This window comes from Orcinus orca, chromosome 19, assembly GCF_937001465.1.
Source record: "Orcinus orca chromosome 19, mOrcOrc1.1, whole genome shotgun sequence".
NCBI lineage: Eukaryota > Metazoa > Chordata > Mammalia > Artiodactyla > Delphinidae > Orcinus > Orcinus orca.
Window position 1 is genome coordinate 38,731,949 of NC_064577.1, and position 26,749 is coordinate 38,758,697.

The window sequence follows — 26,749 nt, forward strand, 5'->3', positions numbered from 1 at the left end:
TTTTGCAAACGTCTTTATTAATCTTGTATAAAAATAAGGTCCACGGGGAGTCCCCGGAGTTGGGGCGGGGTGGGGGGGGTGGAGGGGGCGCGAGGTTGCACTTAATAAGTTACAGGCTAGGCTCCGGCTGAGGCTAAGTACGGCTATTGGGGGAAAAGGGGTGCTGCAAGCAGCATTTGGGGGGAGGGGCCAGAGATGCTGCCCCCAGTGGCCAGATGAGGGTGCACCCGCCTATCTGAGGTGGGCGCATGGTGTGGACCTCGGCGGAGGAGACTGCCCCGCCCAGCAGAGCTGAGGACCACCTTCCTTGAGTCCTGGCTTGCCACCCTCCCTACACCCCCTGCCAGCCTCCCGGTCCATCTGCAGAAATAGTGGCTACAGGGAGAGGTCGGAGGTGACCTGAACGGGGGGTCCGGGGGGGCGCCGACGAGCGCTGCGACGGCCTGTGTCTGTGCGGATGTAGGGCTGGTTCCGCAGATCTGGTGGCGGAGAGGAGAGACATTTACCTTTTCAGGAGTCTGCCCAGGGTTGGGACACCACTCCAGGGCACAGGCCTCACCCCTCTAGGGACACAGGTTGTGTGCACGTGGGAGGGAGCCTGTTTGTTTATCAGACCTCCCTCCAACACAGCCCAGCCATGCATGGTCCAGGGGAGGGCAGCATGACTCAGTCCCCCCAAGGACCCCCAGGGCTGTGGGCAGCCACTGGGATCAGAGGCCAGGCCGCTGGGTACCTGGGGGCTAGAGGGGGATCTCCTCTCCCAGGCTGGCCTCACAGAGGAGCCTGGACGTCCTCTTGCCGGTGCGAGCAGTGAAGGGCACCGTCTTGAGCACTGAGGGTTGGAAGGGAGGAGGGGAGAGAAAGGGAAAAGGAAAAAAAGAAAAGTAGCAAAGAGGCAGTGAGGCAGCCAGACCCCCAGGGTTGGGCGGCAGATGGAGGACAGCATAGGACAGACCAAGGACGGGACAGGCCCCACCAAGTCCTCACCTGTGATGATATCTTCAATGGCCCCATCACGGTCACTCTCGTAGATGAGTGGCTCCTTCTGCTGCTTCCGTTTCAGCTCAGAGATGAGGTCCATCTGTTGCCGCCGGATCTTGGATGGGGACTGGGGAGGAGGGCGAGGGTATATAGCTCCAACTCCAGGATCCCCTTCCCCCACTGTGCCACTAAACCCTAGACCATCTGCCTGGTCCCCCATGGTAAGAGGAGCTGGCTTGAGGAAAAGGAACCCATTTCCACCCCAGGCTACTGGGGCATCCTAGCCTTGGGCAGAGTCAGTCCATAAAAATAAGGGTGTGCAGGAGGGCCAGATCTTTGGGGTGAGGATACCAAGCATCATTGGATCCCAGTACCAAGCGCAGGGGCAGCTGCCTACCTTGGGTGCGGGGGGCTCCCCTTTTTCCGGGGTGTCGGTGCCCGCCTCCTGGGCGGCTGCTGCTTTCTTCCACTGTTCCACCTCCTGCTCGGCTCTCTGAGGGGCCAAGGCAGGTCTGCGTAAGGGGAGTCCTCCCTTCCTTATCCCGCCCCCCAGCAGAAATAACCCCTACCACTCCCACTGCCCAGGTGGAGAGGCTGCAATGCCCTGCAGGGGTCCCAGCCTGCCCACCAAACACACATACCTTATAGGCTTTGATGAAGCGACTGAAGAGGGAAAAGAACGTGGAGGGGGACGTGGTCTTGGGGTTCTCTCCGAAGTACTCCACCACAGACTCGTAGGCTTCCTGCGGGCACAGCCTGTCAGCCCCACCAGCACAGACCCCTCGGAGCCTGACCACTGCTCTGTACCCCCTTAAGACACTGGCCACTTCGTCTCTCCTCCTCCAGGCAGACGGATGCTCCCTCCTGCCCCATCCCCCCAAGGCGTCCCTGCTGTGGTCACAGCGTTCCAAGCCTTGGCTACACAACCCCACCTAGGTAGTCCTTCACCCCCCACCCCAGCTTCCCCACCTCCCGGGCCGGGTCAGCCCCAGCCCACCTGAGCCGTCTTGCTGTCTGCCAGCAGCTTATCCATGATGGGCGAGTTGGCCCTCAGGAACTCCTTGAGCACTGCGCAGTCATCCTGCCGCACAAACTCCCGCTGGGTCAACTCCAGGCCTCGCTGCAGGGAGCGCACGTCGGCCAGCACGCTGTCCAGGGACACTGAGTGGGAGGTGGGGCAGTAGAGAAGCAGGGACTCAGAGAGGCAGCATTCCCGTCCAGTTACCTCCTGTGGTCCCGTTGCTTTCTCCCAACCTGTATCCGTCCCCAGGGCTGAGCCCCTCCCCCCACCCATACCTGAGCCTGCCTTGTCCAGAAAGTGCAGGTCGCTGTGGAAACCTGTGAGCTGTGGGTACTTCTCAGCAATGACCTTCACCAGGTAGTGCAGCAGCGTCTGCTTGCGGTCAGTCGACTTCATCTCCAGCAGCTGCAGCGAGGACCTTCTGTAAGCCCCAGGCCACCAGCCATCCCCCAGCCCCCGGGCCAGGGGACCCCCTCCTTGCCCCGCCCCCTCACCGCATCCAGACTCTGGAGCCGGAAGCCATAGGCTGCCCCACGCCTGCTGCTGTTCATGTAGTTGCCGAAAGCCAGGACGATCTGCAAGAGGCGGGGTGGGGGTGGCAGGGAGAGCTCAGCCAGGTGCTGGGGCTGAGGAAACCCCCTGAAGTGTAAATTGCACAAGGAGAAAAGGTGGTAAAGAGCAAGCCCTGCACTCAGCATGGATGCCTCAGGTCCATGACGCACGCATATGCGTGTCTGACACGTGTGCACAGCCAACACCATGGCACACCCAATTTTGTCACCTGTCACCTTACCCCAAACTGTGCTGCCAACACCTCCTCCAAGGCTGTGGGGTCACCATCCCCCTCACAGCCATATCTGTTGGTTCCCCGACAACACGATGCTCTGCTAATGAACCCTCAGGCAGGGTGTGAGGTGCGCTGTTGTAACATGGCCCCCATCCCCACCTTAGCTTTGCCCTTCTGAGCCTGGATGTTAGAAGTGGGAACCTTACAGTTGTTGCATCCCAGGGACTTAGGGCAGGGCCTGGGTCTCCCTCTCACACAACCCAGAACAGGCAAGGCATCATGGATTGGCCCCGCCTCCTAGACCCTTGCCCTAGGCTCTCACCTCCAGGATCTGGCGGAGTTTGTCCGAGGACTTGATGGACATTGAGGCTGCAATGATGGCATTCAGTTGCTGGGGGTGGGATGGGGGAGGCATGGTAAGTTGGGGCGAGAGTGGGGGGAAGCCTATAGGAGGCTCAAGTACTCCCAGATGCCCTCTTGGAGACCAGGCTGCAAGCTGCCTCCTCCCCAATCCCAGCCCAGGCCGCATCGCCCTGCCAGCCCGCGCACACCGGCATGAGCAGCTGGGCAGTGTCTGGGAAGTTGCCCAGGAAGGTGAGCGTGTTCATGCGCTCGGGCAGGCGGGGGATGCGGCTGAAGCGCAGCATGAAACGGTCCTCCTCTGACAGCTCCTCTATGGGTCGCTGCTCCCGCTCGAAACGGGCAATGAGGCTATGTTCATACTCTGTGGGCAGGAAGCGGGTCAGCAACTCCAGGAAGTCCAGGCCAAGGGTCTGTAGGTCGTACCTGTGAGGGGAGGGGCCGGTATCACTCCACACTCACCAGTTCTTGAGAGCAGGACCACTCCTACCCCCTTACTTGATTGAATAAATGAACTTAACTATTTGCTATTGCCAACAGCTTCAGGGAATAAGAGGTAACAGTCAAGGGATGCTGGGACCTAAGAAGCCCGGAGTCCCAATCATACATCAGTGGCAGCATCCAGGCTGTAAATGCTTGGGCCTCAGTGTAAGGAGGCAAGAAGGCAAAAGGAACATCTCCATCCGGGCACGGACTCACAGTATGACCTCAGTTTTCTTAACTGAAAATGGGCCCTACTCTCCGACCAGCCCTGGTATGAAACTCGATGGACTCTGTTCCATAGTTGGGGCTCTTTTACTATCTGCCTAACAACCCCGGCCTAGCAGAGGGGCTGCGCTACCTCTAAGCCTGGGGCAGAGGTACTCACGTCTCGATGGCCTGGCAGATGCGGTCCGCCCCCAGGTTGCCCTTGCGCAGGGTGATGGCCAGGTTCTTGGCCCGGTTGGCCTCGATGAGCGTGGCTTTGCTGGGGGCCTTCTGGGATGCCTTACTCTTGAGGGTGCTAAGGTCTACATTGGGGCCTTGGGACTTTGTCTTGAACTGCTGCTCAAAGTCACTCATGTCCAGCTCCTGAGGGTGCAGAAAGAGGAGGTGGGGCTGGGCGGGGCCGGGGGCTGGTGCGTTCCTGGCTGAGCGCCGTGCTTGGAGCTAGAGCCATCTATCCAGCCCTGACCAGGCCACCAGCAGAGAAACAAACCAGTACGCAGCCTGACCATGCACCTTGATGGGGGATACAGGCGAAGCACATGGAGCACCAAGGAGGGGCAGGAACAGCACCCCATCCAGGGGACCCAGACTCCAAGCCGCTTCAGCTGAAGCAAGAGCCAAATTGGCCAGGGTTAAAAAGAGGAAAGGGAAGGGCATTCCAGGCAGAGGAACAGCATGAACAATGGCCTGGAGGCAACAGAACACAACCTTTCGGAAAACTGAAAGTGTAATTAGAAGGGCTGAGGCCCTGGTTGTCTGTGGGAAGGTGGTGGGAGAGGGGCCTGAAAGCAGGAGAGAGGCCAGACTTAGGGGAGGGATGAGCCCCTCTGCAGGCATGGAGGGAAAGCCTCCAAGGGAGTCAGGACACACTGCCTACGAGATGCACTAGTCCAGTTTAGTTTGACCCCCATTCTTGGGCCTCCATAAAATGGGGTAGAGGAGGTGACCACCCCCAGTGCCCAGCATGATCCAGGCAGGTCCCCCCCTTCTCTGGTGCCCACACTGGCAGCAAGGCAGGACCACTCACCTGCAGCACCTTCTCGTCATTGAGCTCAGTGAAGACAGTGCCTGTGATCTGATTGGGTTTCAGGGCCACCCAGTTTAAGAGGGGCATTCTGAACTTGGTCTGGATGGGTTTCTTGGCCATCATTCCTGGGACAGAGAGGGAGTGGTCACTGGGGCAGTAGTGGGTGCCATGGCTGGAAGGAACCGGGGCCCAGGCCCAGTGAGGACACACAGAGCAGACTGGAGGCAGTAAGAGGCCCACAGACAGAGGGTCCTGGAGGATACTGAAGCCAGAGTACCCCCCACCGCACCCCCGCCTCGTCCCCATGCCCTGGGCAGTCTACTCACCCGGGCCCATCTCTGAGCCAGGCCCTCCAAGAGCAGCAGAGGGACCTCCCGCAGGCGGTGGGGGCGGTGGAGGCACCGAACCGTCAGCGCCCGGAGGCAGCGGTGGAGGCGGGGGTGGGGGCGGCTGGTCTCCCGGCAGCGGCGGCGGGGGCGGGGGCTCCGGACTGCCTGGGAGGGGCGGGGCCGGTGGGGGCGCCAGGGGCGTGGCATCCTGCTGGGAGGGGAGACCAGGTAGTGGGGGCGGCAGCGGCGGCGGTGGGGTTGCTGCTCCGGGAACCGGCTCTGCTGCAGGTGGGAGTTCTGAGCCCAGCAAGAACCGAGGAGGGGGCGGGGAGAAGGGCGTGTCAATTTCTTAGGTTGAGGGGTCATGTCTCCGCCTCCCCGCCCTACACATGCGCACTGGGCTCATTGCGACCCACCCGCACCTGCCTGAGCCACGCCCACAATCCAAACCTACCCCTCCCACCTCTCCCCGCCTGAGATGTCCCCAGGCTCCTCATGCACGTCCCGGTTCTGCCATTCCTACCCCACCCGGCTTGAAGCCCCTGCACACCTGGGCTGGGGGAGCCGATGGGCACCCTCGGAGTCGGGGCATCGCTGCCGCTCGGAGTTGCCACAGCGACCGGGAGGATCTCGATGGAGACGGCATCCCCGGGCCCCCTCAGGATACGGATCAACCCCTTTTCCTCCAGCTCCTCCACCTTCAGCTCTAGCGCTGAGGGCCGCGCCGGGGCAGGGGCAGGCACTTTCTCAGGCTCAGAGGGACCTCTGGAGGTGCCCATGGGGGTCGATTCGCTGAAGCGCTCCTGCGAGCCGCCGGTGGGGGGTTAGTAACCACCGGCAAGCCTGGCACAGAGCCCCCATTTTCTTGCCGGGGTGGAGGGAGGTGTCAAGCCTAGAAGCCCCAAATGGTCTGTTCTTGGAAGTCCGTCCCACCCCTGGCCCGGCCCACCCACCCCCCAACCCCCCGTCCCCCCAACCTCACCCGCAGGGTCTCCAACTCCTTTCGGGTCTGGCTTAGCTGCTTTTCCAGTTCTGCTATCTTGGCCATGGATTCGTTCTCCGCGTCCCGAAGCCGCTCTGTCAGCTGTGGCACCAGCACATGGTGAGCTCCCACCCGCAGCCGGGCATTGGCATGGGCACCGAGGGGGCGGCACCAGGCATGCCTGCCTGGAGGGCTAGGGGAGGCTTCCGGATGTGCTTAGCCCTGGGGTGCCGCGGGGCAGCCGAGCCTGGCACTTGAACCCAAGTAGGTGAGGTACTGAGAGCACTGAAGTGCTCTCAGGAGGGGAAACCAAGGCACCACCGATGAGGGAGGGAGCTGGCAGGGGCCCCAGGCACCCAATTCCACCCAAACCAGGGCCTGGGGTCCGAGCACCTGGAGAAGAGGAGACCTGCCTTCCTCAGAGGTCCAGCCCAGTGGAGGAGCTCAATGAATATTCATTCATGGAGAAAGGCACCCAAAGGATTCAGGTGAAACTCAGGGGCCCCCAGCTCACGCCTAGAACCAGTGGCCGATATCCGTGTGGGGCTCTGTGGGCCTACTCTGTGCTGGGCCAAGTTCAGGAGCAGCTCTCACCAGGGCCACCTGCTCCTGCAGCTCCTCCACGTGCTCCAGCACAGCATTCTTGGTCTCAGTGTCCTCCAGCAGCGCACCCACATCAAAAACATTGTCCAAGTAGGCCTGAATCTGCACCTGCAGCTTGTCACTCTCCGTGAGCCGAAGCCTCTGTCCCCAGATGGAAGGCTCAGGTTGAGGCCTGGTGTGAGGGATCTTTCCAGTACCCCCATCACCACCAGAGCCCAGACAAAGGGGCCTGAGCCCTAGCCCACTTCTGTTTCTTTATTTTTTATTGAGATATAATTCATATACCATAAAATTCACTATTTTAAAGCGTACAATTCAGTAGTTTTTAGTATATTCACAAGGTTGTGCAAACCATCACCACTATCTAATTTCAGAACATTTTCATCACCCCAAAAAGACACCCTGTACCTGTTAGCAGTCACTCCCCATCCTCTCCTCTCCCAGCCCCTGGCAACCACCAATCTTTCTGTGTCTACGGACTTACCTATTCCGGACATTTCGTATAAAGGAAGCGTACAATATATGGCCTCTGTGCCTGGCTTCTTTCGCTGAGCATAATAGCGTAATGGTTTCAAGGCCCATCCACGTTCTACCCTGTATCACTACTTTGCTCCTTTTCGTGGCTGAATAATATTCCATTGAATGGACATATCACCCTAGCCTGCTTTTCACCTTTTGTGGATCCTGGCTTTCAAAAATCCTATCCCGAAGGCCCTGCTCCTCTGGGACGCCTCACAAAGAAATCAGAAGAAAGCTACAACCTCTCTGCTCAGGCTGAGCCACGAAGTACCAAGCCCCTCTGCCCATCTTCCCCAGAGCGAGGAACTCCCCCACGACCCAGCCCCATACAGCATGAGCCAGCTCCTGCTCTGGCCCAGTATCTCTGTGCTCCCCAGTGTAGGCCTATCTGAGTCTGGTGCTCCCAGAGCCAGACCAAGGGCCACCTAGAGCCTGTTCTAGCACCTGCGACAACAGCTCCATGGTCTGAGTGCCTATTTTGCGGCAGGCACTATACAGTTACAGTCTTTATTATTTCTATGATTCTCCTATCTTACAGATGGGAAAAGTGAGGCTTAGCGAGAAGAGACCTATCTAAGGTCACATGAGCTAGGAAGTGGCAGAGTCAGGATTTGAACCTTGAACCCAGGTCTGCCTGACCCCGGCATCTGTGCTAACCACTGAGCCATCCTCTGCAGCAAGCAAGTGGTTAAGTCCTGGGGGGAGTGCAGGGCTCACCTCCAAGTACAGGTCCAGGCCCAGGTGGGTGAACTCATATTGCAGGAAGACGCGGAAGTTCATGTTCTCCACCGAATGTACCACAATGTTGATGAATTGCATGCAGGCCACCTGGGAGGCGGGGCAGTGAGCAGGTCTATGATCCTCTTGGTGGGGGGTTCTCAGTGACTTCCACCCCCCCCAGTTTAACCCCAAGTCCCCCACCCTTGCCACATTTCTCACCCCACTGATCCAGCTTTGTCCCACCCATATCTCTCCCACGTACCCTCCTCCCAGCCTCCCCCTCACTGACATCCGCCCCTCCCCCACCAACCACTCAGTCCTCATATCTGCAGGAGCTGAGCCCAGATCCCAGATACCCAGGCTCCTAACTGCTCCTGGCACCCTAGGGTGACCTGGCCCAGGCTGGGCTCCTGAGCTCACCATGAAGTCAATGTTGCTGTCCTCATTCCGGAAATATTCCATCAGCTTTTCAAAGCGGTGCTGCTCCCCACACACCTGGGTAGGAGGAATGGTTGTCACTGAGGTCCCAGTGACACACCTCCTAAGCTATCTTCCAGCTGCCCCCTTTATGCCTCTGTGAGCGCCTCTCAAGTTAAATGTAAGTCGGGCCATGTCACTCTTCTGCTCAAAACCTCAATTCCCTCTTGATCTCTCACAGCCCTCCCCAACAACTGACCCATTCTGGCCACACTGGCGTCCTGGCACATTCCTACCTCAGGGCCTTTGCACCTGCTGTTCCACCTGCCTGATGTGCTCTTACTCAAGACAGCCACCACATCAATCCCTCACTTCCCTCACAACTTTGCTCAAATCTTACCTTCTCAATGAGGCTTCCTAACCACCCGGCAACCAGTTCCCCCTCCCCTGACAGCTTCCCTGATTTTTTTCCCCAGAGCATTTACGATTTCTTCATAGACTGTGTAATTTGCTTATTTATTATATCGCTGATTATCTGTCTTCTACTGCCTTCTTTGTTTCTTTTGTTCACTAATGTATCCCAAGTGCCCACTCTGTGCCTGACACATTGTAGCCCCTTGACGAATATTCATTAAAGGAATGCATTGATCCTGTGCTGCCTTATGCATCATATTCTCATGCAGCTACTTCTTGCGAGCCTGTTAACCAGAGTCAGCAACTCCAAGATGTGTGGATCAAGGCCAGTTTGGGCAGAGGTTCAGCAGATCCCCATAGCTGTCCCTGTCGCCCCAGGCAGTGCCCCTGCGTGACCCTGTACCTTCCCTTCAGATGAGGAAACTCCCCAAATACCCACCCAGCGTCCCTAGCTGTCCCCAGCAGAAGCCCCAATTGGCAGCAACAGGGCTCCAAGCAACACTAGAGGGCAGGTACATGTTTGGGTGGGGGCTCCATTACCTCCTTGAAGTTGTCAAAGGCAGAAAGGATGATATCGTGTCCTCCCCGAACCAGGCACACTGCCGCCAGCAGCTCCAGCACCAGAGCCTTGGTTCTGGGGAGAGAAGGGGCAGGCTGTCCCTTGCAAACAGGCAGGCCCCACAGCAAAGGCGGATGTGGGCCTGGCTAGGGGGGAGGACAGGGGAGCTGATGGGGTGGGAATGAGCCTGGGTAGTGGTCCTGAGAACTGAGGGGACAGAGTAGGCAAGGGGTGAAGTAGGAGGAGAAACTAGACATGGAGAAAGGTTAGGGGCCTGGAAATCACCTAGGGTTCTTGTTGTTGAGGCTCAGAGCAATCTCATTGACACAGGCTGGGTGGTTCATGACGAGGCTGAAGCCAGACTGGGGAGAAAGGAGAGGTCAGCTCCTCCAGGCAGACCCCCAGGGTTCTTTTTTTTTTTTTTTTTTTTGGCTACGTGAACCCAGGGCCCCCGGCAGTGAGAGCGTGGATTCCTAACCACTGGACCACCAGGGAATTCCCAGGAAGTTCTTTATATCCAACCACGACCTCCTGGGTGGCAGCCAAAGCCTGGTCCCTCTTTTTAAATACCTTTGTCTGGGACTTCCCTGGTTAAGAATCCACCTGCCAATGCAGGGGACACGGGTGTGATCCTCAGTCTGGGAAGATCCCACATGCCGCAGAGCAACTAAGCCCGTGCGCCACAACTACTGAGCCTGAGCTCTAGAGCCCACGAGCCACAACTACTGAAGCCCGCGCACCTAGAACCCGTGCTCCGCAGCAAGAGAAACCACCGCAGTGAGAAGCCCACGCACTGCGACGAACAGTAGCCCCGCTCGCCACAACTAGAGAAAGCCTGCACGCAGCAACAAAGACCCAACACAGCCAATAATTAATTAATTAATTAATTTAAAAATAATAATAAATAAATAAATGCTGTTGCTCAAAAGCCAGTGTCAAGACTCAGTACCTTGGACAAAGTGAGTCCTTTAAGGCCAGCTGAGTGAGGGAGGAACGGCTTCACCAATCACCCCTCCAAATGAAATAACCCAGAGGCTGCTCTCCCTGGTGTGCAGCCTTTCTTGGTGGGGTGCCTAAGTCCCCACGTGAGGCATAGCCATGCCCCCAGCCATGTCCAGGGTATTCTAAGGGACCTGACCAGGAAGGTGCAGAAATCTGGGCTTCCCCTCAAGACTCATCAGCCTCAAGACCCTGAACTAACAGCCCAGATCCCCAGGGTTCTCCAGCGGGGACAGGGTGGGGGACAGTTGGTCCCAGAACCTCGGCAGCTTAGGCAGCCCCCAGGGAGGACAGTCAGTGTCAATGCCCCGGGCCCACTGACCAACCTGGTAGTTCATGATGGCACGCAGACACATGATGCAGATGTGGACGTCATCCTTCTGGCTGATGATGCGGGAATTCCTCAGGGCCTTCCTGCTATGGGCCGGGGTCAGCCTGGGCAGGTGGGGAGGAGGCAGCAGGGGTCAGAGTCCCAAACCCAGCTTCCTATTCCCCCCACCACTCAGATGGCCACTGGAGTAAGAGGGGACACACCTGGAAACGTCTGCTTCCCGTCCACCCAACCAGAGAGGCCAGCTGAGGGCCGGAAGTCTTCCTCAGTTCTTAGGCCTGGGGCCTGGCATTTCCGGGGGGGAGGTGAAGAGGCGGGGGTCAGGGAAGCAAAGACCCCCTAACAGCGACTTGGTATTAAAAAGAGTTGCTGGGGCTTCCCTGGTGGCGCAGTGGTTGAGAGTCCGCCTGCCGATGCAGGGGACACGGGTTCATGCCCCGTTCCGGGAGGATCCCACATGCCGCGGAGCGGCTGGGCCCGTGGGCCATGGCCGCTGAGCCTGCGCGTCTGGAGCCTGTGCTCCGCAACGGGAGAGGCCACAACAGTGCGAGGCCCGAATACGGCAAAAAAAAAAAAAAAAAGTTGCTGTGTTGTGGGGATGGAGAGCTTATAGAGGGAAAAGACCGCCAAAGCTTGTGAACGGCCATGAAAATACTCTCCAGAAGGTGGCGCTCACAGCCACGTGAGTTTACCTTGCATCTTGACAATTCAGACAGCCATGGGTCAAATCCCAGCTCACTGATTACTAGGCATGCATGTTACTTCATCTCCCCGGGCCTCAGTTTCCTCTTTTGTAAAATAGGAATGGTAATAATAGTGCCTTCCTGATAGGGTTGTTGGGACTATGAAGTGAGCTTAGAACAGCGCCTGGCACATCGTAAGTGCTCTATGAATGGTTTTGCTGATTTTTCGCTAAAAGAAACATGATTTTTTCCATTGTCGCAGAACCACCAGTCAATACTGGAAGGCCCCACTCCTCGCTCTTCCTGCCACATCTCCCTTTTCCCGTCATTGCTCAAACGTGCCTCTGACTCTTTGCTTGTGCTGTTCCTTCTGCCTGGAATGCCCTTCCCTGTTCCCACCACTGCTTCTAAAGCCTGTATCCATCTGCAAGACACAGTTCCAGTGTCATCTCTTCTGGGAAGCCTTCCTGATGCCCCAGGCAGTGGCCACCTCCCTACTCAGAGTTCCCAGTCATACTTCCATGACAACCTGTCACACACTGTCTCCTACTAGATGGAAGGCTCCCAAGGGCAGGGTAATCTGTCACCTGAGAATCTACCACCATGCCTGGTACATAGTAAATGCTAAAAAAAAATGTTTGTTGAATGAATGAACAAAGAAATATATTGTGAGAGTTTAGAACTTAAGATGAAGTTGGTTTCCTAGACCCAGAGTGGGAAGGAAGGTACCTGGGGTCCACATGAGGCTCCAGGGCCATCTCCTTCCCTCTCCCCACCTCCCAGCAGGATGTCATAAGTTAGGGTGGGCTGACGTATCCGAAGCAGCTGAATCCAGGGGTGTCACCTGAGTTGAACACCTCACCCAACCCCACCACCACCCTGGAAGCTGACCAGGCATGCACCTGCCCCTAGGTGGCTACGTACCGGGGAGAAGGGGGGCATCTGGAGTCCGCATGGGAGAAAACAGGGGGTTAGATGATACAAAAGGGGTCCCACCGACCCTGAAACCACCCCTCTTATCTCAGATCCCACTGAGGTTCCAGCCTCTAGGTGCACTCCAGAGGCTTCTTAACACACACATTTCCCGAGCCCTGGGTGAGGCCCTTACTCTGATCCCCGATGCCAGGCTACCCCTCTCACCACCCCCAGGGCTCTGGTGGAGCAGGCTGGGTACAGCCGTCCAGGGGTGAATTCTCCATTCACCCCGCCACCTGCCACCCCGCCAGGGGGCCCACATACTTGATGGTCAGGTGGCGGCTCTTGGGCTGTGGCAGCAAGGATGAGGGCGGGCCCTTGCTGAGATCTTCCACCGACTGCTCCAGCGGCTTGCTCTTCTCGGAGCTCGGGGCCCCATTGTCTGTGCTCTCCATGTAGTACCTGTGGGGGTTAGACTGGGGATGGAGGCCAACACTGCAGGGCACCTCAGAGGGGCTGGGGGGAACCCAGGGAGAGACAGAGCTGCAGGAGAGACTGGGGGTGGGCGGAGGAGGCTGTGTTCTTGGCGCTGTGCTGGGCCTAGCAGGTCCCAGCTGGCCACCGCAGGCCACCTCCCTCCCCGTCCACGGCAGGCCATCAGGAAGGGGCCTTGCTCAAGCCAACTGCAGGGCTCCAGGGTGGACCCAGGCTAAGTTGCCTGGAAGCGGCCCGAGGAGTGGGCGAGGCACAGGAAGGCACGGACTCTGGGGGTGGGCACCAGGGCAGGGCCAGGCTTACGTGACAGAGCACTGCACGAAGGCCAGGTACTCAAGCAGCACATCCAGGCCACGGTTCTCCTCGTTGAGGAACTCCTGCACCCACCTGCAGGGCACAGGGCTCCCTGAGTGCCGCCCAGGAAGGAGGTCCTGCCCAGTGTTGGCACAGAACGGGCACAGCAAGGGCCCCTGGGCTGCCCTTTCCCAGGAAGACAACGGCCTTGTAAGACCCAGTGACGCCAGGCGATGATGGTGGAGGCCTCGGGCAGGACCCACGGCCCAGCCATGCCTCAAGGGGCAGGCAGAGGGTGGGCAAGAGAGGACACCCAGCCTGGAGGGGGCCCATAGGCACAGCCTCTGGGGGGGATGGGGGGATAAAAAGGGGAACCCAGGGGCTGCCTGCTGCCAGAGCTCTCCCCCTCCCCCGATCTCCCCAGGGAAATCTGAGCCCTTGCTCACCCAATGTGGTTGGTCCTCAGGGAGGTCTCCAACTCCCGTAGCACCTGGGTGGACTCCTGGACTCTCCTCTTAAACTGGGAGCCAAGAACAGGGGAGTCTGATGGGTGGAGCGCAGGCCTCAGCCCACAGTGCCTGCCCACCCCGACAGCTGGCCTTTCACACTTGGCAGTCTAGACCACCTCCACACACCTGCCCAGCGGAATAAGCATACTCAGGCCCCACATACGCCCCCCCATACAGACACACAGGGTGCGCAGCACGGCCACGCACAAACACGAAAGAGGCACACACGTCTCTAGACACAGACACACAACGCGCGCGCGCACACACACACACCCATATATGAGGACAAAGGGTACACACACATTCAAACATGAACACCCTGGGTACACACACACGTGCATATCCATACACAAGTACAGTGGGTACACAGACATAAGACACTCACATATTCACACACAGACACGTGGGGTACGCACACACACACACACACCCCTATACAAAGACTCAAGGATACACATACATCCATATGTGGACACAAAAGGATGCACATAATACACACACGCACATCCATGCCTGGGCACACAGTGTGCACACGTGCACACACACTACACAAGTACACACAAGTGTACACATCTGAGTACAAATAGGAGCTGCAGAGGAACCCGTGAAAGCGCAGCCCAGGGCACGCTCAGTCCCCTGTGAAAACGCACACACACGCGTCCACGCACCCACAGAAGCCTGCAGAAAAGTCTATACACACAGTTACTCCAGCTGCCCAGAGCTTGGAAAGTGCAGGGGGAAAGGGACAGAGAAAAAGCGGGCGACATATACCCCTAAGTTGGACATCCAATCTGCTGCTACCTTGCGGCTGACCCCACCGATTTCCAGGTAGCTCTTCAGCTTCTGGATATAGGCTTCAGGGGGGTTCTTGACCTGAAACCGCTCCTGCGGAGATGGAATAGGATGTACAAGGGGCAAATGGCCAACCCTTGTCCCAGAGTCCCTTTGTCAGCTCCGACCCAAGGTCCCAGGCTGCCTTAAGACCCCCCTGAATACCAAAGGCATAAACCCAAACATTCGGCCTGCCACTTGAAAAGACCCCAATCCCCGGCCAGGCCATCCCTTGGTCTATGGCCACAGGCCTAGAACAGCCTGGATGGAGTGTGGAGGGGTCAGTCCAACTATACACCCCACCCTGGAGGGGGAGACTCAGGCAGGCCAGTGAGTGGCACCCTCCCAGCCCTGTGCCCTCCCTGGGCCACATCCCAGCCCAGAAGTGGGAGTACCAGGAGGAAGAACACTCTGGAAGGGCCTTATGAAGCGCCCAGCTCCTAGCAGGATGGGGGCCCCTCCCGCAGGGCTCCGCCCCAGTCGTCGTGTTCACCTGTGTGTGTGAGTGCACACGCGCGAGCACGTGACCTGTGCTCAACAAAACAATCCTTAACTCCCCCACCCCATCCAGGGCTCCAGGAGCCACTCACACAAGAGTCAGGGGCCCCACTAGAGGGCCTCCACCCAAAGGAGCTCCCACCCTTCCCAGTCCAGACCCCTCAGATATGCCCAGCCACCCCCCTCAACCTCCCACTTCTCCCAGGCCTCTGTGAGCTCAACCTGAGATGCCAGGCCAAAGGGGCAGGGACCCCTACCCCAGCCCCAAAGCCTCCGGAGGCAGCTCCCCACCCTCTCCCCATAGCCCTGCCCTCACCCCCCAGACTCCCGCCCTGCCAGCTCATCCCATCCTGGTCCACTAGCAGAAGCCGAAGGCCCAGCCCTGGCTCCCAGGATAGGCTCCCTGCTCCCCAAATCCCCACCCCCAGCCTCCAGGGCCACAGGCCCGCCTCCCTCCCTCTCTGAATCACTGTGGCAGCCAGGCCCCTCCCTGCCACAGCAGACGTCCTCCCTGCTACCTCAGACAGCAGCCCCACAGCTGAAGGGGCCGGGGCAGCCAAGAGAGCCACGAAGGTGGCAAGTCCAGGCAGCGACTGAGAACCGGGAGACGGGGCCTCTAGTCCCTGCTCTGCCACTCGGGAGCTGGCTGACTTGGGGAACAGCTCCTCTGGATCCAAGGTCAAAGGAGGACAGGAATTCCTGACCCTCCTCCCCACCTCCCATGGGGTGGAATGAAGATGTCCAGCCCTAGGGCTGTCCCTCTCTTCCCCAGCCCAGAGCTGGAGGGTGGACAGAGCCTGCCCCGGGAAGCTCAGCAAGGAGGATGGGGACACGGCCCCGGCTGCCCCGGCCAGTACCCTGGACCAGCCCCTGTCAGCTTTTCAGAGGGCAGACCCAGCCCTGCTCGTGACTCATAAGGTCCCTGGGGAGGCCCAGGCCCAACACAGGGGGATTCCAGAGTCCTGCACATGCCCTCAGCACCCTCCCCAGATGTTACGCTGGCCTCTGGGCAGGGTCTTGGCCCTGCGGCAGCGTGGCAGTGTCCCCTCTCCTGCCAGCCCCAGCCTGGCCAGGACAGGGCACCCGATGACGGAATGGGCCTGTGCCCACCTGGTCACAGATGAGCTCCCACTTCTTCTCGTTGTCATACTGGCTCAGCAGCTGGACCTTGTCCGGGGGCAAGTTCATGCAGTTCTGGGGAGAAAGACGACAAGATAAAGATGCTGAGTCTGGGGCCCTAACCCGAGGGGGAGAGGACCATGGGCGTTGTCGGGGGACCCACTAGAGGCCAGCTCCCTAGTAGGCCTGTCATTCACATGAGTCCTGTCACCACCTCACCCCCGGAAATAAGTAGCATTAGACAACGGGAACACCGAGGCCCAGAGATGGAGCACCCTTCCGAAGGCCCAACAGCTAGAAAGTGACACTGGGATTTGAATCCAAACCTGCCTGACGCCAGGGCCTGGGCTCCGTCACCCCTAAATCGCCCCCCCCCGGCACAACTGGCACGGAGGCAGGAGTGTGGGTTCGCAGCCTAACTTCCTGCAACCTCAGGCACCTCTGGGCTTGTTTCCCCACATGTGATAAGGGGGTACCATCTCTTCTCCCATCTGCATGGGAAGCTAACAGGGACTCGTCTCTGGCCAGGCCCAAGTGTGGCCAGGCGTGGACTGTGCCCCGTTCCCACATGCCACCAAACAACACGTGTACGTGGTCCCAGCCCAGGGCACCAGTGTCTCACAAACACCACAAAGCCTCTGCAAGGACAGCAGCCAGCAGCCCCCGTCCCTCTCCAGCCGCCCCCCCCCGGCCCTCTCCAGCCCCCTCCCACTTGGTCACTTTGGGACAGACCGAGGGAGATGAGGTCAGATGGGCAGGGAGTTCCAAGCAGGTGCATGGTGGCTGCAGGGCCCAGGTGGATTCCAGGGGAAGGTCACCCAGTTACAGGAACCAGGGAGAGCAGCCAGCACGCTGGGTCTGTGGTGCTGGTGGCCCAGGCTGGGACTCCCCTCGAGAGCTAAGAAAGGTCAGCACTGCTCTGCCTGGGTCCTCCTCCCCCAGCCACAGATGACAAGGGTACAATGTGCCTGCCGAACTTCTCCCCACAGGACAGGCTTAGTGTCTCTCCTGGTGCTACGGAATCACCAGGTGCCACCAGCGCTAGGAGCTCCCTGGACCCCCAGGACTTGGCGTGTCTCCCTAAAAGAACCAGCAGATGATGCCCGTTCACCCCGATTCAGTAAACCCCAGGTTTACTGAGGGTCTACTATATGTCAGGCTCCAAAAGACAGTTCTGGCCCTCGAGGACCTTAGTCTGTACTGGGGATGTGGGAGCCCCAGGGAGCCCCAACCCAGGGTAGAAGAGGCCCCTGTCACCAGCTCTGATGGCTCAAACTACACATCCTCAGTCACATGGCCCTGAGAGGAGGCCACAGCTGGAGCAGAGAAGGGGCCACACCCACCCAAGGCTTCTCAGCCAGCTTCCCCTCCCGGGTGCTAAGCCTAATTCGGGGTCTCTGGCCAGACCTCACCCCGAAAATCACTTAGGTCGGCCCCAGACAACAGGAAGCTTGGTACCCTCTGCCCCGGTTGCCCAAGCTTTCCGGCCAGGGCCCCACTTGAGAGGTGAAACTGCCCATCCACCAGGCCCTCCCGCCCCGGGCCGGCTGGGCATGGCGATACGTCATTCCTCTCCCCCGTTGCGAAAGTGAGCCCAGATTGAGGAAACCGCCTGCGGTCTCATCGGCTGCCCTCCCCCAACCTGCCAACAGCCAGGACAGCTCCTGCCCCATGGGAGGGACTGCCCAGGAAGGGGCCCTGGAGCCCAGAGAAGGATGTACCTGGCCAGGGAGGCCTCCCTGGGGCCATTCTCTGTCTGTCTCTGTCTCTCTCTCTTTCTCCCTGGTCCCTCCAGATCCATCCCCACCCTACAGAGACCCAGGGTGGGGCAGGGCCGAGGTGGGGGTGGGGGCCAAGGCTGAGGGGGGTGGAGGAAGCAGAGAGAGAAGGCAGGCGATACCAGCGCGGCCAGCACGGAGGAGGAGGTGGGGGGGGGGCAAGGAGGGCGCAAAGGAGTGAGGGGGAGGGCTCAGCAGCTGAGCCTTAGAGGGGATCGCCGCTTCCTGACGTGGGTCCTTCTGGGCTCTCACCCACCCTGGGGACTTGCTGGCTCCAGGAATGGCCCCAGTGGCGCTTCTAGAGACAGCAACTAATCATCATAATGACTCCAACGACTGCGGTGCCAGCTTTGCCCGAAGGCTTACCAGCCCTGCTCACACATGGCAGCCTTCCACCCTCACCACCATTACTGGCACTGCTATTAGTCCCATCCCACAGGTGCAGCACAGATCAGTCCAGTCACCTGCCCAAGGTCACGAACCCAGTAAGAGGGGAGCCAGGCTGACTTTGAGCCCTGAGCCAACCTAGAACCAGCGCCCAGGTCCACTCTCCCAGTTCAGCCCGCGGTTATTACTGGGGAGGGGGAGGTCTCTGCTGGGCCAGCGCCCCGTCCCAGCAGTGGTGGAGGGCAGGGCACCCCTTTGCCCCTTCCCCACCTGGGCCTCCTCAGGCCCCCGGGCCTACATGCCAGCCTGCCAGACGGGCTAAATTTAGGCTCGGAAATCAGAAATAGCTCTGACAGCGCTGAGCACTAATTAGCAGCTGTTCCTCGGCTGTGCCCACAGAGGAGACGGGTACCCGAGGAAGCAGGAGAGGGACCAGCAATGCCACTCACTCAGAGTGGGGTGAGGCCATCCTGGAAACAGTGACAGACCCCCAGACTCAGGGCCCTTAGCAAGGAGGCAGGGGACTGGGAGACTGGGGACTGGGAGACAAGCAGAAGGTTGGCTGATGGCCCTCAGATGGGACAGGGAAGGACCAGGAAGTCCAGGTGTGCGTGGCGGGGGGGTTGGGGGGGCGCGTACGGGGGGGGTGTGGAACACCCGCCTCCTGTGGGGGGGGGCGGCTGTGATGTGGAGGAACCCAAGCGGGATTCAGGGGACCCAGGCTCTGGGCCCACCTAGCCTGACTGCTTCTTTGTCTCCTTGAGCCTCAACTTCCTCCTCCATTAAATGGGCACACTTCCCTCCTACCTCAGACTCACGGGGCTCCCAGGAACCCTTCAGTGAGAAGCTGTGTGGGGTTTTTTTTGTTTGTTTGTTTTTGTTTTTTTTAACATCTTTATTGGAGTATAATTGCTTTACAATGGTGTGTTAGCTTCTGCTATATAACAAAGTGAATCAGCTATACATATGCATATATCCCCATATCTCCTCCCTCTTGCATCTCCCTCCCACCCTCCCTATCCCATGCCTCTAGGTGGACACAAACCACCGAGCTGATCTCCCTGTGCTATGCGGCTGCTTCCCACTAGCTATCTATTTTACATTTGGTAGTGTATATATGTCCATGCCACTCTCTCACTTCGTCCCAGCTTACCCTTCCCCCTCCCTGTGTACTCAAGTCCATTCTCTATGTCTGCGTCTTTATTCCTGTCCTGCCCCTAGGTTAGAAGCTGTGTTTTGACGTAATAATACTCTTCAGGGACATACCACTATGAAGAGGCATGTCACAGGTTGGGGGGGAGGTCAGGGGAGTCCACTGAAGACCCGAAGGTGAGGGCTGTGTGGCGGACAGAAGTTGGTGAAAACATTCGGAGAAGTGGACCTGTCTCCAAGGCTTGGCCAAAAATGAACTGAGCCTCCAGCTTCCACCCGCTGCTGCCCTTCACACTTTTCGAAGAGGGAGATAGGGTTCACCTCTCAGGGTGTGGCCAAGAGAAGGAGCTGTTTCCCTGCTCCTCCTATTAGAATGGGTGGGGATCATTCATCTGCTTCCCTGCCCCCTCTCTGTGTGTCAGAATGGCCTCCAGCCCTGCACACCCAAGGCCAGCCCCTTGCAAGCCGCCCCCCATCCCGACACTGACATGTGGGCAGGTGTCCCTGGAGACTGAAGGGGCTCCAGCTACATGTGGACACAGTCACACCCTCCAGTTTCACTTTTAGTTTGAGCTGAGACTACGTCCCAACCCACCCGCCCACCCTCTCCCTAGGAAGCCCAGCCCTTCAAGCCCCAGGATGCCCTTGAACTTAGGCACCAGCCCGTCTCAGACCAGCCCCACAGGCATTCCACAGCCTGATGGATCCAGAAGCCAGCCCTGTTCCCCGGCCCCACTTCCCCATCCATCTCCCCAGCCCACCTCTACATGGCTTCAAGCTTGGTTTTAGAGCTCTCAGGGCATCTCCAAAAACAATCAGCGTTATCCTCTTTTAAAAATTCTGGTATATGGATTTTCTAGGGCTCTTATAAGCAATCCCAGGCTTAGAGGAGGGTGTGGGGTAACCCGGCCCTAGGGTGCTAAGAACCCCAAAAAGTTAACAGCTTCTCCCGTTAGGGTTGAAGGGTCCCCATGGCAGGAACAAGGGCAAGCAGGGTAGGAGTCAGGGCAGCAGGCACTGCCCTTATAATCCAGGCTGGTAGGAGAATAACGACAGTAACAATAATTAATATTCCCCCGAACATTCAATCCGTGCTAGATGCCATGCTAAGGGCTTTACATCTATTAACTCATTTAAATCTCAACAACAAGCCTACACAGTAGACACTATTATAATCCCCTTGCCACAAACGGGAAACTGAGGCACAGAGCCATTAAGCTGCTTGCCCAAGGTGACCTAGCTGGCAAGCTGGTAAGAAGACTCAGTTTCCTCGGAAGAAGGAGCGCTCAGAGCAATGAGAAACATGGGTCCCGGCCTCCCAGGGGTCTTCTGCAGACAGCCTGGCCCCCGCGCCTGTCTGAGGAACCAGGAACAGCTGGCCCCATTTCCTGCCACCCAGCACCCTACATTTCCTGTTGTTGCCCACACTGAGCTCTTACTCACTGGGGAACCCCCCCTCACCAGCACACCCTCTCTCTGAGGGAAGTGGAGGCCTCCCCACCCCTCCCCATGTGCACACAGCTACCGTTAGTGCCACCGCTGCCCCACCCTCCAGGAGAGGTGGGCCCTCCCTCTCGTGGTTTCCGGCCACCAGGCAGTTTTCATCTAGACCCCTCTGTGGCTGACGTGCTTGATGGCAGGGAGGGCAGCCTGACCTGGGACTGCTGAAGACTAAAGACGGCACCCTTGGTTGGTCTTGGAAATGGAGGTGGGGGGAGGGAAGAGGCAGGGTCTGGGCTCCTTCACCTCGAAGGGCCCCAAGATGAAGAGGACCAGATCAGCCTCAACATCATCCTGTCCTCACAGTGGACAGTGTTTACTGAGCACTTGTTCTGTGTCAGGCATTGTGCTAAGCGCTCTATTTAATCCCCTCAACTCTAGTTAATCCCTTCAACAATCCTAGCAGGCTGGCATATACCCTTTTCTTTTTTGGGGGCTGCACTGCACGGCCCGCGGGATCTTAATTCCCCAACCAGGGATGGAACCTACGCCCCCCGCATTGGAAGTGTGGTGTGTTAACCACTGGACCGCCAGGGAAGTCCCTGGCATATACCATTTTTATTATCTTTTTACACGGGAGGAAAACTGAAGCTCGGAGAAGGTGGGTAACTCGTTCAAGGTCACACAGGTAGTAAGTGGCAAACTTCATGACCCCAAAGCCCGGGAAGCTACTCAGCCTCTCCTGTGAGTGACCCCTGCCCTTCTCAGAGGCAGGGAGGGCTGAGCCACCTCCCGGGGCTCCATGTTCCCAGGAAAACCTTAGAGGTGGCCCAAGAGCAGCCCCACCTGTTCCTGCCCGTCTCCCCCAGCTCTTTGCCAACTGGTCCCAGATGTCACTGTGAGTCATGCTACCACATCCCTGTGTTTCCAGGGGCAGCACGTGCCAGTGCTGCCTGCTGGGAATGGCACCCCACGGCCTCTGCCCAGCCCAGCCTCTGACACGGGGCCACAGCCCCACTGGGATCCTCCACGTGAGGCCCCAGAGACGGGAGGCACGGGGCCTAAGCGACCCACAGCTCCATCTGCCCCACCCCAGAGGAGGGAGCTGCCTGAGCGGGCAGCGCCTCGGTCACAGCCTAGAGAATGGAGACGCCCCCCTCTGCCCTTCACCCCCAGTCCCAGCCCCAGCGGGGAAGGAGCCCCCCGAAGAGCAGGACTCCCAGCACCCACACCCTGCCGGGGACTGCCCTGACCTCCCCACGCAGCCTGGCCACATGCTAAGGGCACCCCAGGCCGCCAGGCCCCATCAGGCAAATTCCTCTCCTCTTGAATGGCGGCATCACTTGGCCTCGAGCACATCACGGCACCTTCCCTTGATCCCTTTGCCCCTGAGTTACAGGCGCCTCCCTGCCCAGACACATCGGGGGTGTCCTAGGCCAGGCCATAAGCCTGGCAGTTCTAACAGGCCTGGAAGGAGTGCCCTGCCACCCCAAACCCTGACCCCTGCAGGGGAAGGCCTGAAGAGGCTGGAAGACGCCCAGCGCTCAGCGTGGCGTAGGAGAGGCGAGAGCACGGAGCTCGGTGCGCAGGTTTTCCCACCATCGCGGCAGGCAGCCGTCACTCCTCCACTGTTGCTAAGGCAGCAGGTGGAAACCCTGGATCAACCTGCTCTTCCTCCGCACCACCATTTAAGCAAGGGCACCCCTCTTTCTCAGAGCCTCCCCAGAAAAGTAGCTCGCACCACCCATTCTTGCATGGGAAAAAGGCTGCCCAGGGGGAAAGGGAGAACAGCACCCTCGTCTCCTGTCTGGCAGTGGGCCTCGGTCGGGATACCCCTAACCCATAAGAGGAGTTCCACAGCCAGAAGCCAAGGAGTGGTTTTAGATTTCAGGATCCTACCACCCACCAGGGATGAAGGGGCTGAGCTCCAGTGAAAGGAAGAGGTTCGCTGGGGCCATGTGACTAGATCCCAAGGGGAGGGCTGTGCTTCCCCCTTCCAGACTGGGGGATCCCTGGGGGTGGGAGGCCCACCACTCAGCAGTCTGAGGCTCTTCTCCTTTTATTAATTTTTTTTCCTAAGGATTTTATATTTATTTATTTATTTGGCTGTGTTGGGTCTTCGTTGCTGCGCACGGGCTTTCTCTAGTTGTGGCGAGCGGGAGCTACCCTTTCTTTCATTGCAGTGCGCGGGTTTCTCATTGCGGTGGCTTCTCTTGCTGCAGAGCACGGGCTCTAGGCGCTCGGGCTTCAGTAGCTGTGGCTCGCGGGCTCTAGAGCGCAGGCTCAGTAGTTGTGGCGCATGGACTTAGCTGCGCGGCATGTGGGATCTTCCTGGACCAGGGCTCGAACCCGTGTCCCCTGCATTGGCAGGCGGATTCTTAACCACTGCGCCACCAGGGAAGCCCTCTTCTTTAGACATTCACTGAGGACAGGGCTCAGCTCTGGCCCAGGAGGCAGTGCTCAGATGGAGGCTCTCCCTGTAATCCCCGTCACTGGGACTATAGTTTTAGCCAAATCTGCATCCACTCCCCACCTCCCCCACCCCACCCCCTGCCAGCCTCAGGCAGGGGCCAAGGGTATAGTCCCAGGGCACGGTGGTGAGGAGTGCGGAACGAGGTTCTTAGCCAAGTGACCTTGGGTTGGGTGCCTTCTGTGAGTACAAGACATGGGACAGGCTGACCCATCACCAGGAAGAAGGGGGAGGTGTAAACACACTGGGGTTCCTTGGGGAGGCGGGCGGTGAACCCCAGTGGGTGCTGCTGCCCTAGATTTCTACCTAGCCACCACCGCTTTCTCCACCAGGACACCTTCGGACCCCTCTCTGGGCCTTCACCCTCCACGCCCCGGTTCTCAGGGACTCCCAGCGGCACTTAGCGTCAGACTCAGCCAATCGGAGCTAAGGCCAAAACACACGCAAGCGCGGCAGTCAAGTCCTACACAGGCATCAGAACCTCACCACTTGACTTTTGGATTTTCCGGTGGTCTGAATTACTCACCCAGCTCCTCCCCCTTAGGTGTGTGTAACAGAGAACGGACTGGGACCTGGACTTCACCCTGAGAGCCCATCCCCCCCGTCCATAGACACACACTTAGGGGGAAAGTCAGGCTGGCCAAGGTCCAGGGATTCACCACCAACTCAGGCTCCCCAGATGGCCCCCAGAAACCGTCTATCTCATTCTTCCCCCTCCCCCTTCTGCTCCGCTCAACTCAGCTTTGTGAAGACATGGATTTGGGGAAAGGGAAGCTGGTGGAGAGGTGGGGTATTTGGGGACTAGCCTGATGTGAGGTGTCCCTCAGTGTCCCTCCCTCTCCCCGAATCAAACAAGGTGCCTTCACGGGGACAGCTCAGACCCCGCCCCACCCTACAGCTCCTTCAAATCCCTCCCAGCCTTTCTCCTGGGAGGGGGCATCAGACAAGACTTCCTGGAACTGGGAGGAGGGGCCACACAGGGGATCTGGCAAGTAGGGCCTCAAGGCAGGCCAGGGGAGGGGAAATGATGTCAAGGAGGTGGAGAAGACGAAGAATCAACAGGGCCACCAGCCTGCGTGGCTCTGCTGCCTGCCTCTACCTCGGGCCCCCACCCTCAGACCTGCAGTGCTAGCCTGCTCGGACTTGGAAGTGCCTCTGGGGAAAAGCACGGCCTTATTTGCCTGTCACCCAGGGTCTGGCAAGGGAGCTGACAGCAGACAGGCCACCAGGCAATTAGTTAGGGAAGGAGCCTGGGACAGGGTTGAGATAGGGAGAGGGAAGTGAGAATGAGTGGCCATTTCCCCTCCCTTCTTCTACCAGGTCTTAGAGAACCTGGCTTTGCTCTGGAGCCCCTACCCACCAAATCCATCCCAACTGCCTCCAGGCTCAGTGGATGGCTTCCTCCCCGGTGGCCTAGTCCCCAAGCCCCCCAATCCCCTGGAGCAGGTGACAGTGAGGGAGAGGGGCTTCCAGACTTTTGCTCCACCCCAAGCCAGAGTGACCAACCCATCCTGACCCCGCCCTTCCTAACCTTCATCCCTCCAGGGGGTGTGTGGGGACGCACAAGATAAGGACCCACAGACAAGCTCTCCCGGACATGCAGTGAGGGAGAAACACAGACACCCCCAACTGAATGATCTGACAACCCAGCTCCCAGCAGCTCAGGCACCAGCGGATCAGGACCAAACACCTCTACTCAGTTTCCAGCTCCTAGGAGGTTAAAATATAACCCCTTATGTCTTTGACCCTGAGACACAAGTAGATGCTATTGCACCCTGTGGCTGGGCCTGCATGCAGTGGGGAAGGGGGTGCTCCGGGACACCTCCCCACCCGCGTGCTGCGCTCCCAACTTCCTCACAGGACATTTTTGTTTAGACCTTTAGACCCAGAAGCGCTGTGGGAGGGGGTATCTTGGGGAGGGAGACTGGACGGTTGCAGAAGAAAGTTTTGGGGGGAGAGTGCTAAGTCACTCTTTAAGAAACCACTGTCACTCCCACCCCCTGGAGGGGCCGCCACCAAGCTGCCGGAGATCTCCAAGCGGTACCTGAGCCCCCGGGGGCGGGGACGCGTGGCGAGCCCCTGCCGCCCCCGCCCGCGCCCCGCGCACAGCGGGCCACACTCACCAGGACCCGGTTAAACCTCTCCTCCAGCTCTCCGGCCGCGGGCATCGGCTGCTTGGGCACCGCGGGATGCTTGGGGGACAGCGCTGCGGGGCTCGCGGGCTGCTCCGCGCTGCCGGCCGCGTTGCCCATGGTGGTCCCCACCCAGTCGGCCAGACGCCTCCAGCCTCGGAAATCCAGCTTTCCCGGGGAGGGCGGATGAGGCTCCCGGCCTGGGGGGCGAGGAGGGCAGCGGCTCTCGGCGGCGGCGGGGGCTCGGCGACGCGGGCGCTCGGCTCAGCGGCGCGCAAGGGCCGGGGCGCGGCGTCCCATCGGGGCGGCCCCGTCCGAGGAGCCGGGCGGCGAGCTGCGGGGTCGGGGGAGGAAGTCAGGCTGCAGGCCGCCGGGGCCAGAGGGCTGGGCCGGGGGCAGGAAGCTGCGGCACGGGCTCCCCCCTCGGCGATCTTCTAACTTCTGCTGTCGCTCCCTGTGCGCGCAAACCGCATTTCGCCTCCGCCGCCGCTACGCACCCAGCCCCAGGGGGGCGGGCTGGAGGGAGGGGGAGGGCGCCGGGCGCCTGCCGGGGGTCGGCCGCAGCCATGGCGTGACGGAGAGGGGGCTACCGACCCTCTTCACCTGCCGCAGAGGGGGCGGCCGGCGCCGCTTCACCTGCCGCAGCGGGAGCAACCGAGGCGAGGCAGAGGCGGCGGCGCGCTCGGCCGCGCCTCGGGGTCCTAGAACCGCAGGCTCCCGCTCGCTAGGAGCCGGGCGACTGGCGGGGTCTGGGTGAAGGGGGTCACGGCCTGGGGGACTGAGGGGGCAATCATCGGAGTCGAGGACTGCCACCACTTATGAGAGTGGCTTGGAGACCCATGACGGTGCGGCGTTGGGACGCAAGGGCTGCGTCCCCCTCTCGGGTTCCCGCCGGAGAAGGTGGGAACCCCCTTCCAGGCCCCCCACCCCTTGTTTCTCCCCTCCTCTGTTTAGCCCAGGACCGAGCTGAAGACCACAGAGAACCATCTGCAAATAAGAATCCCAAAGCAGGGCGGGCGGCGCAGATCCAGGCCAGCGGAGACCCCCGCGACCTGTCCACTCTGGACCAACTCTGCGCCTGCGCCGGCATCCCCAGTGCTTTTAGAATGGGGGCGCCCAAGGAAAAAGGCAGGCTGCGAAAATCTGGGGGCCACCAAGGCGGTCTCAAGGAGAAGCGCGGGTATTGGGGAACGGGAGGATTAAAGCCAGCATCCACGCTGGGAAAGGAGCAGGAACCGCAGAGGGGGAAAAAATCTTGAAGCTGTCACCTCCAGAGACCTACGGTGGCC

At 59.4% G+C, this 26,749-nt stretch overlaps 1 protein-coding gene across 6 annotated transcripts; it reads right to left on the bottom strand.

Annotated features, from left to right (window-relative positions):
* FMNL1 (formin like 1) lies at window positions 1–25,770 on the bottom strand. Of its 6 annotated transcripts, none has more exons than XM_049702290.1 (28): window positions 25,452–25,770; window positions 16,093–16,176; window positions 14,455–14,538; window positions 13,591–13,664; window positions 13,154–13,237; window positions 12,680–12,817; window positions 12,365–12,382; window positions 10,753–10,861; window positions 9,713–9,789; window positions 9,409–9,502; window positions 8,458–8,532; window positions 8,035–8,145; window positions 6,790–6,939; window positions 6,196–6,297; window positions 5,764–6,016; window positions 5,211–5,510; window positions 4,885–5,009; window positions 4,018–4,220; window positions 3,341–3,575; window positions 3,112–3,180; window positions 2,497–2,577; window positions 2,278–2,407; window positions 1,979–2,142; window positions 1,623–1,724; window positions 1,379–1,474; window positions 988–1,108; window positions 734–832; window positions 1–479 (listed from the first exon to the last, which is right to left on the bottom strand). In XM_049702290.1, exons 1-27 carry the CDS (start codon window positions 25,578–25,580, stop codon window positions 741–743), a joined length of 3,300 nt encoding a protein of 1,099 aa, XP_049558247.1. In that variant the 5' UTR covers window positions 25,581–25,770; the 3' UTR covers window positions 1–479; window positions 734–740. The 6 variants fall into 6 exon arrangements, with proteins under 6 accessions (XP_049558247.1, XP_049558245.1, XP_049558248.1 ...); XM_049702288.1 differs by having other exon boundaries at window positions 14,425–14,538; XM_049702291.1 differs by lacking the exon at window positions 734–832.
* Between the last annotated feature and the right edge of the window lie 979 nt (window positions 25,771–26,749).

Excerpts from the sequence above, each read along its gene's own strand:
- FMNL1 (XM_049702287.1), bottom strand. The coding sequence starts at position 25,580 with ATGGGCAACGCGGCCGGCAGCGCGGAGCAGCCCGCGAGCCCCGCAGCG. Across the intron at positions 13,238-13,590 it reads CTGAGGACCAACCACATTGG|GTGGGTGCAGGAGTTCCTCA; the intron begins GTGAGCAAGGGC and ends TGTGCCCTGCAG. Across the intron at positions 2,578-3,111 it reads AACTCCGCCAGATCCTGGAG|ATCGTCCTGGCTTTCGGCAA; the intron begins GTGAGAGCCTAG and ends CGCCTCTTGCAG.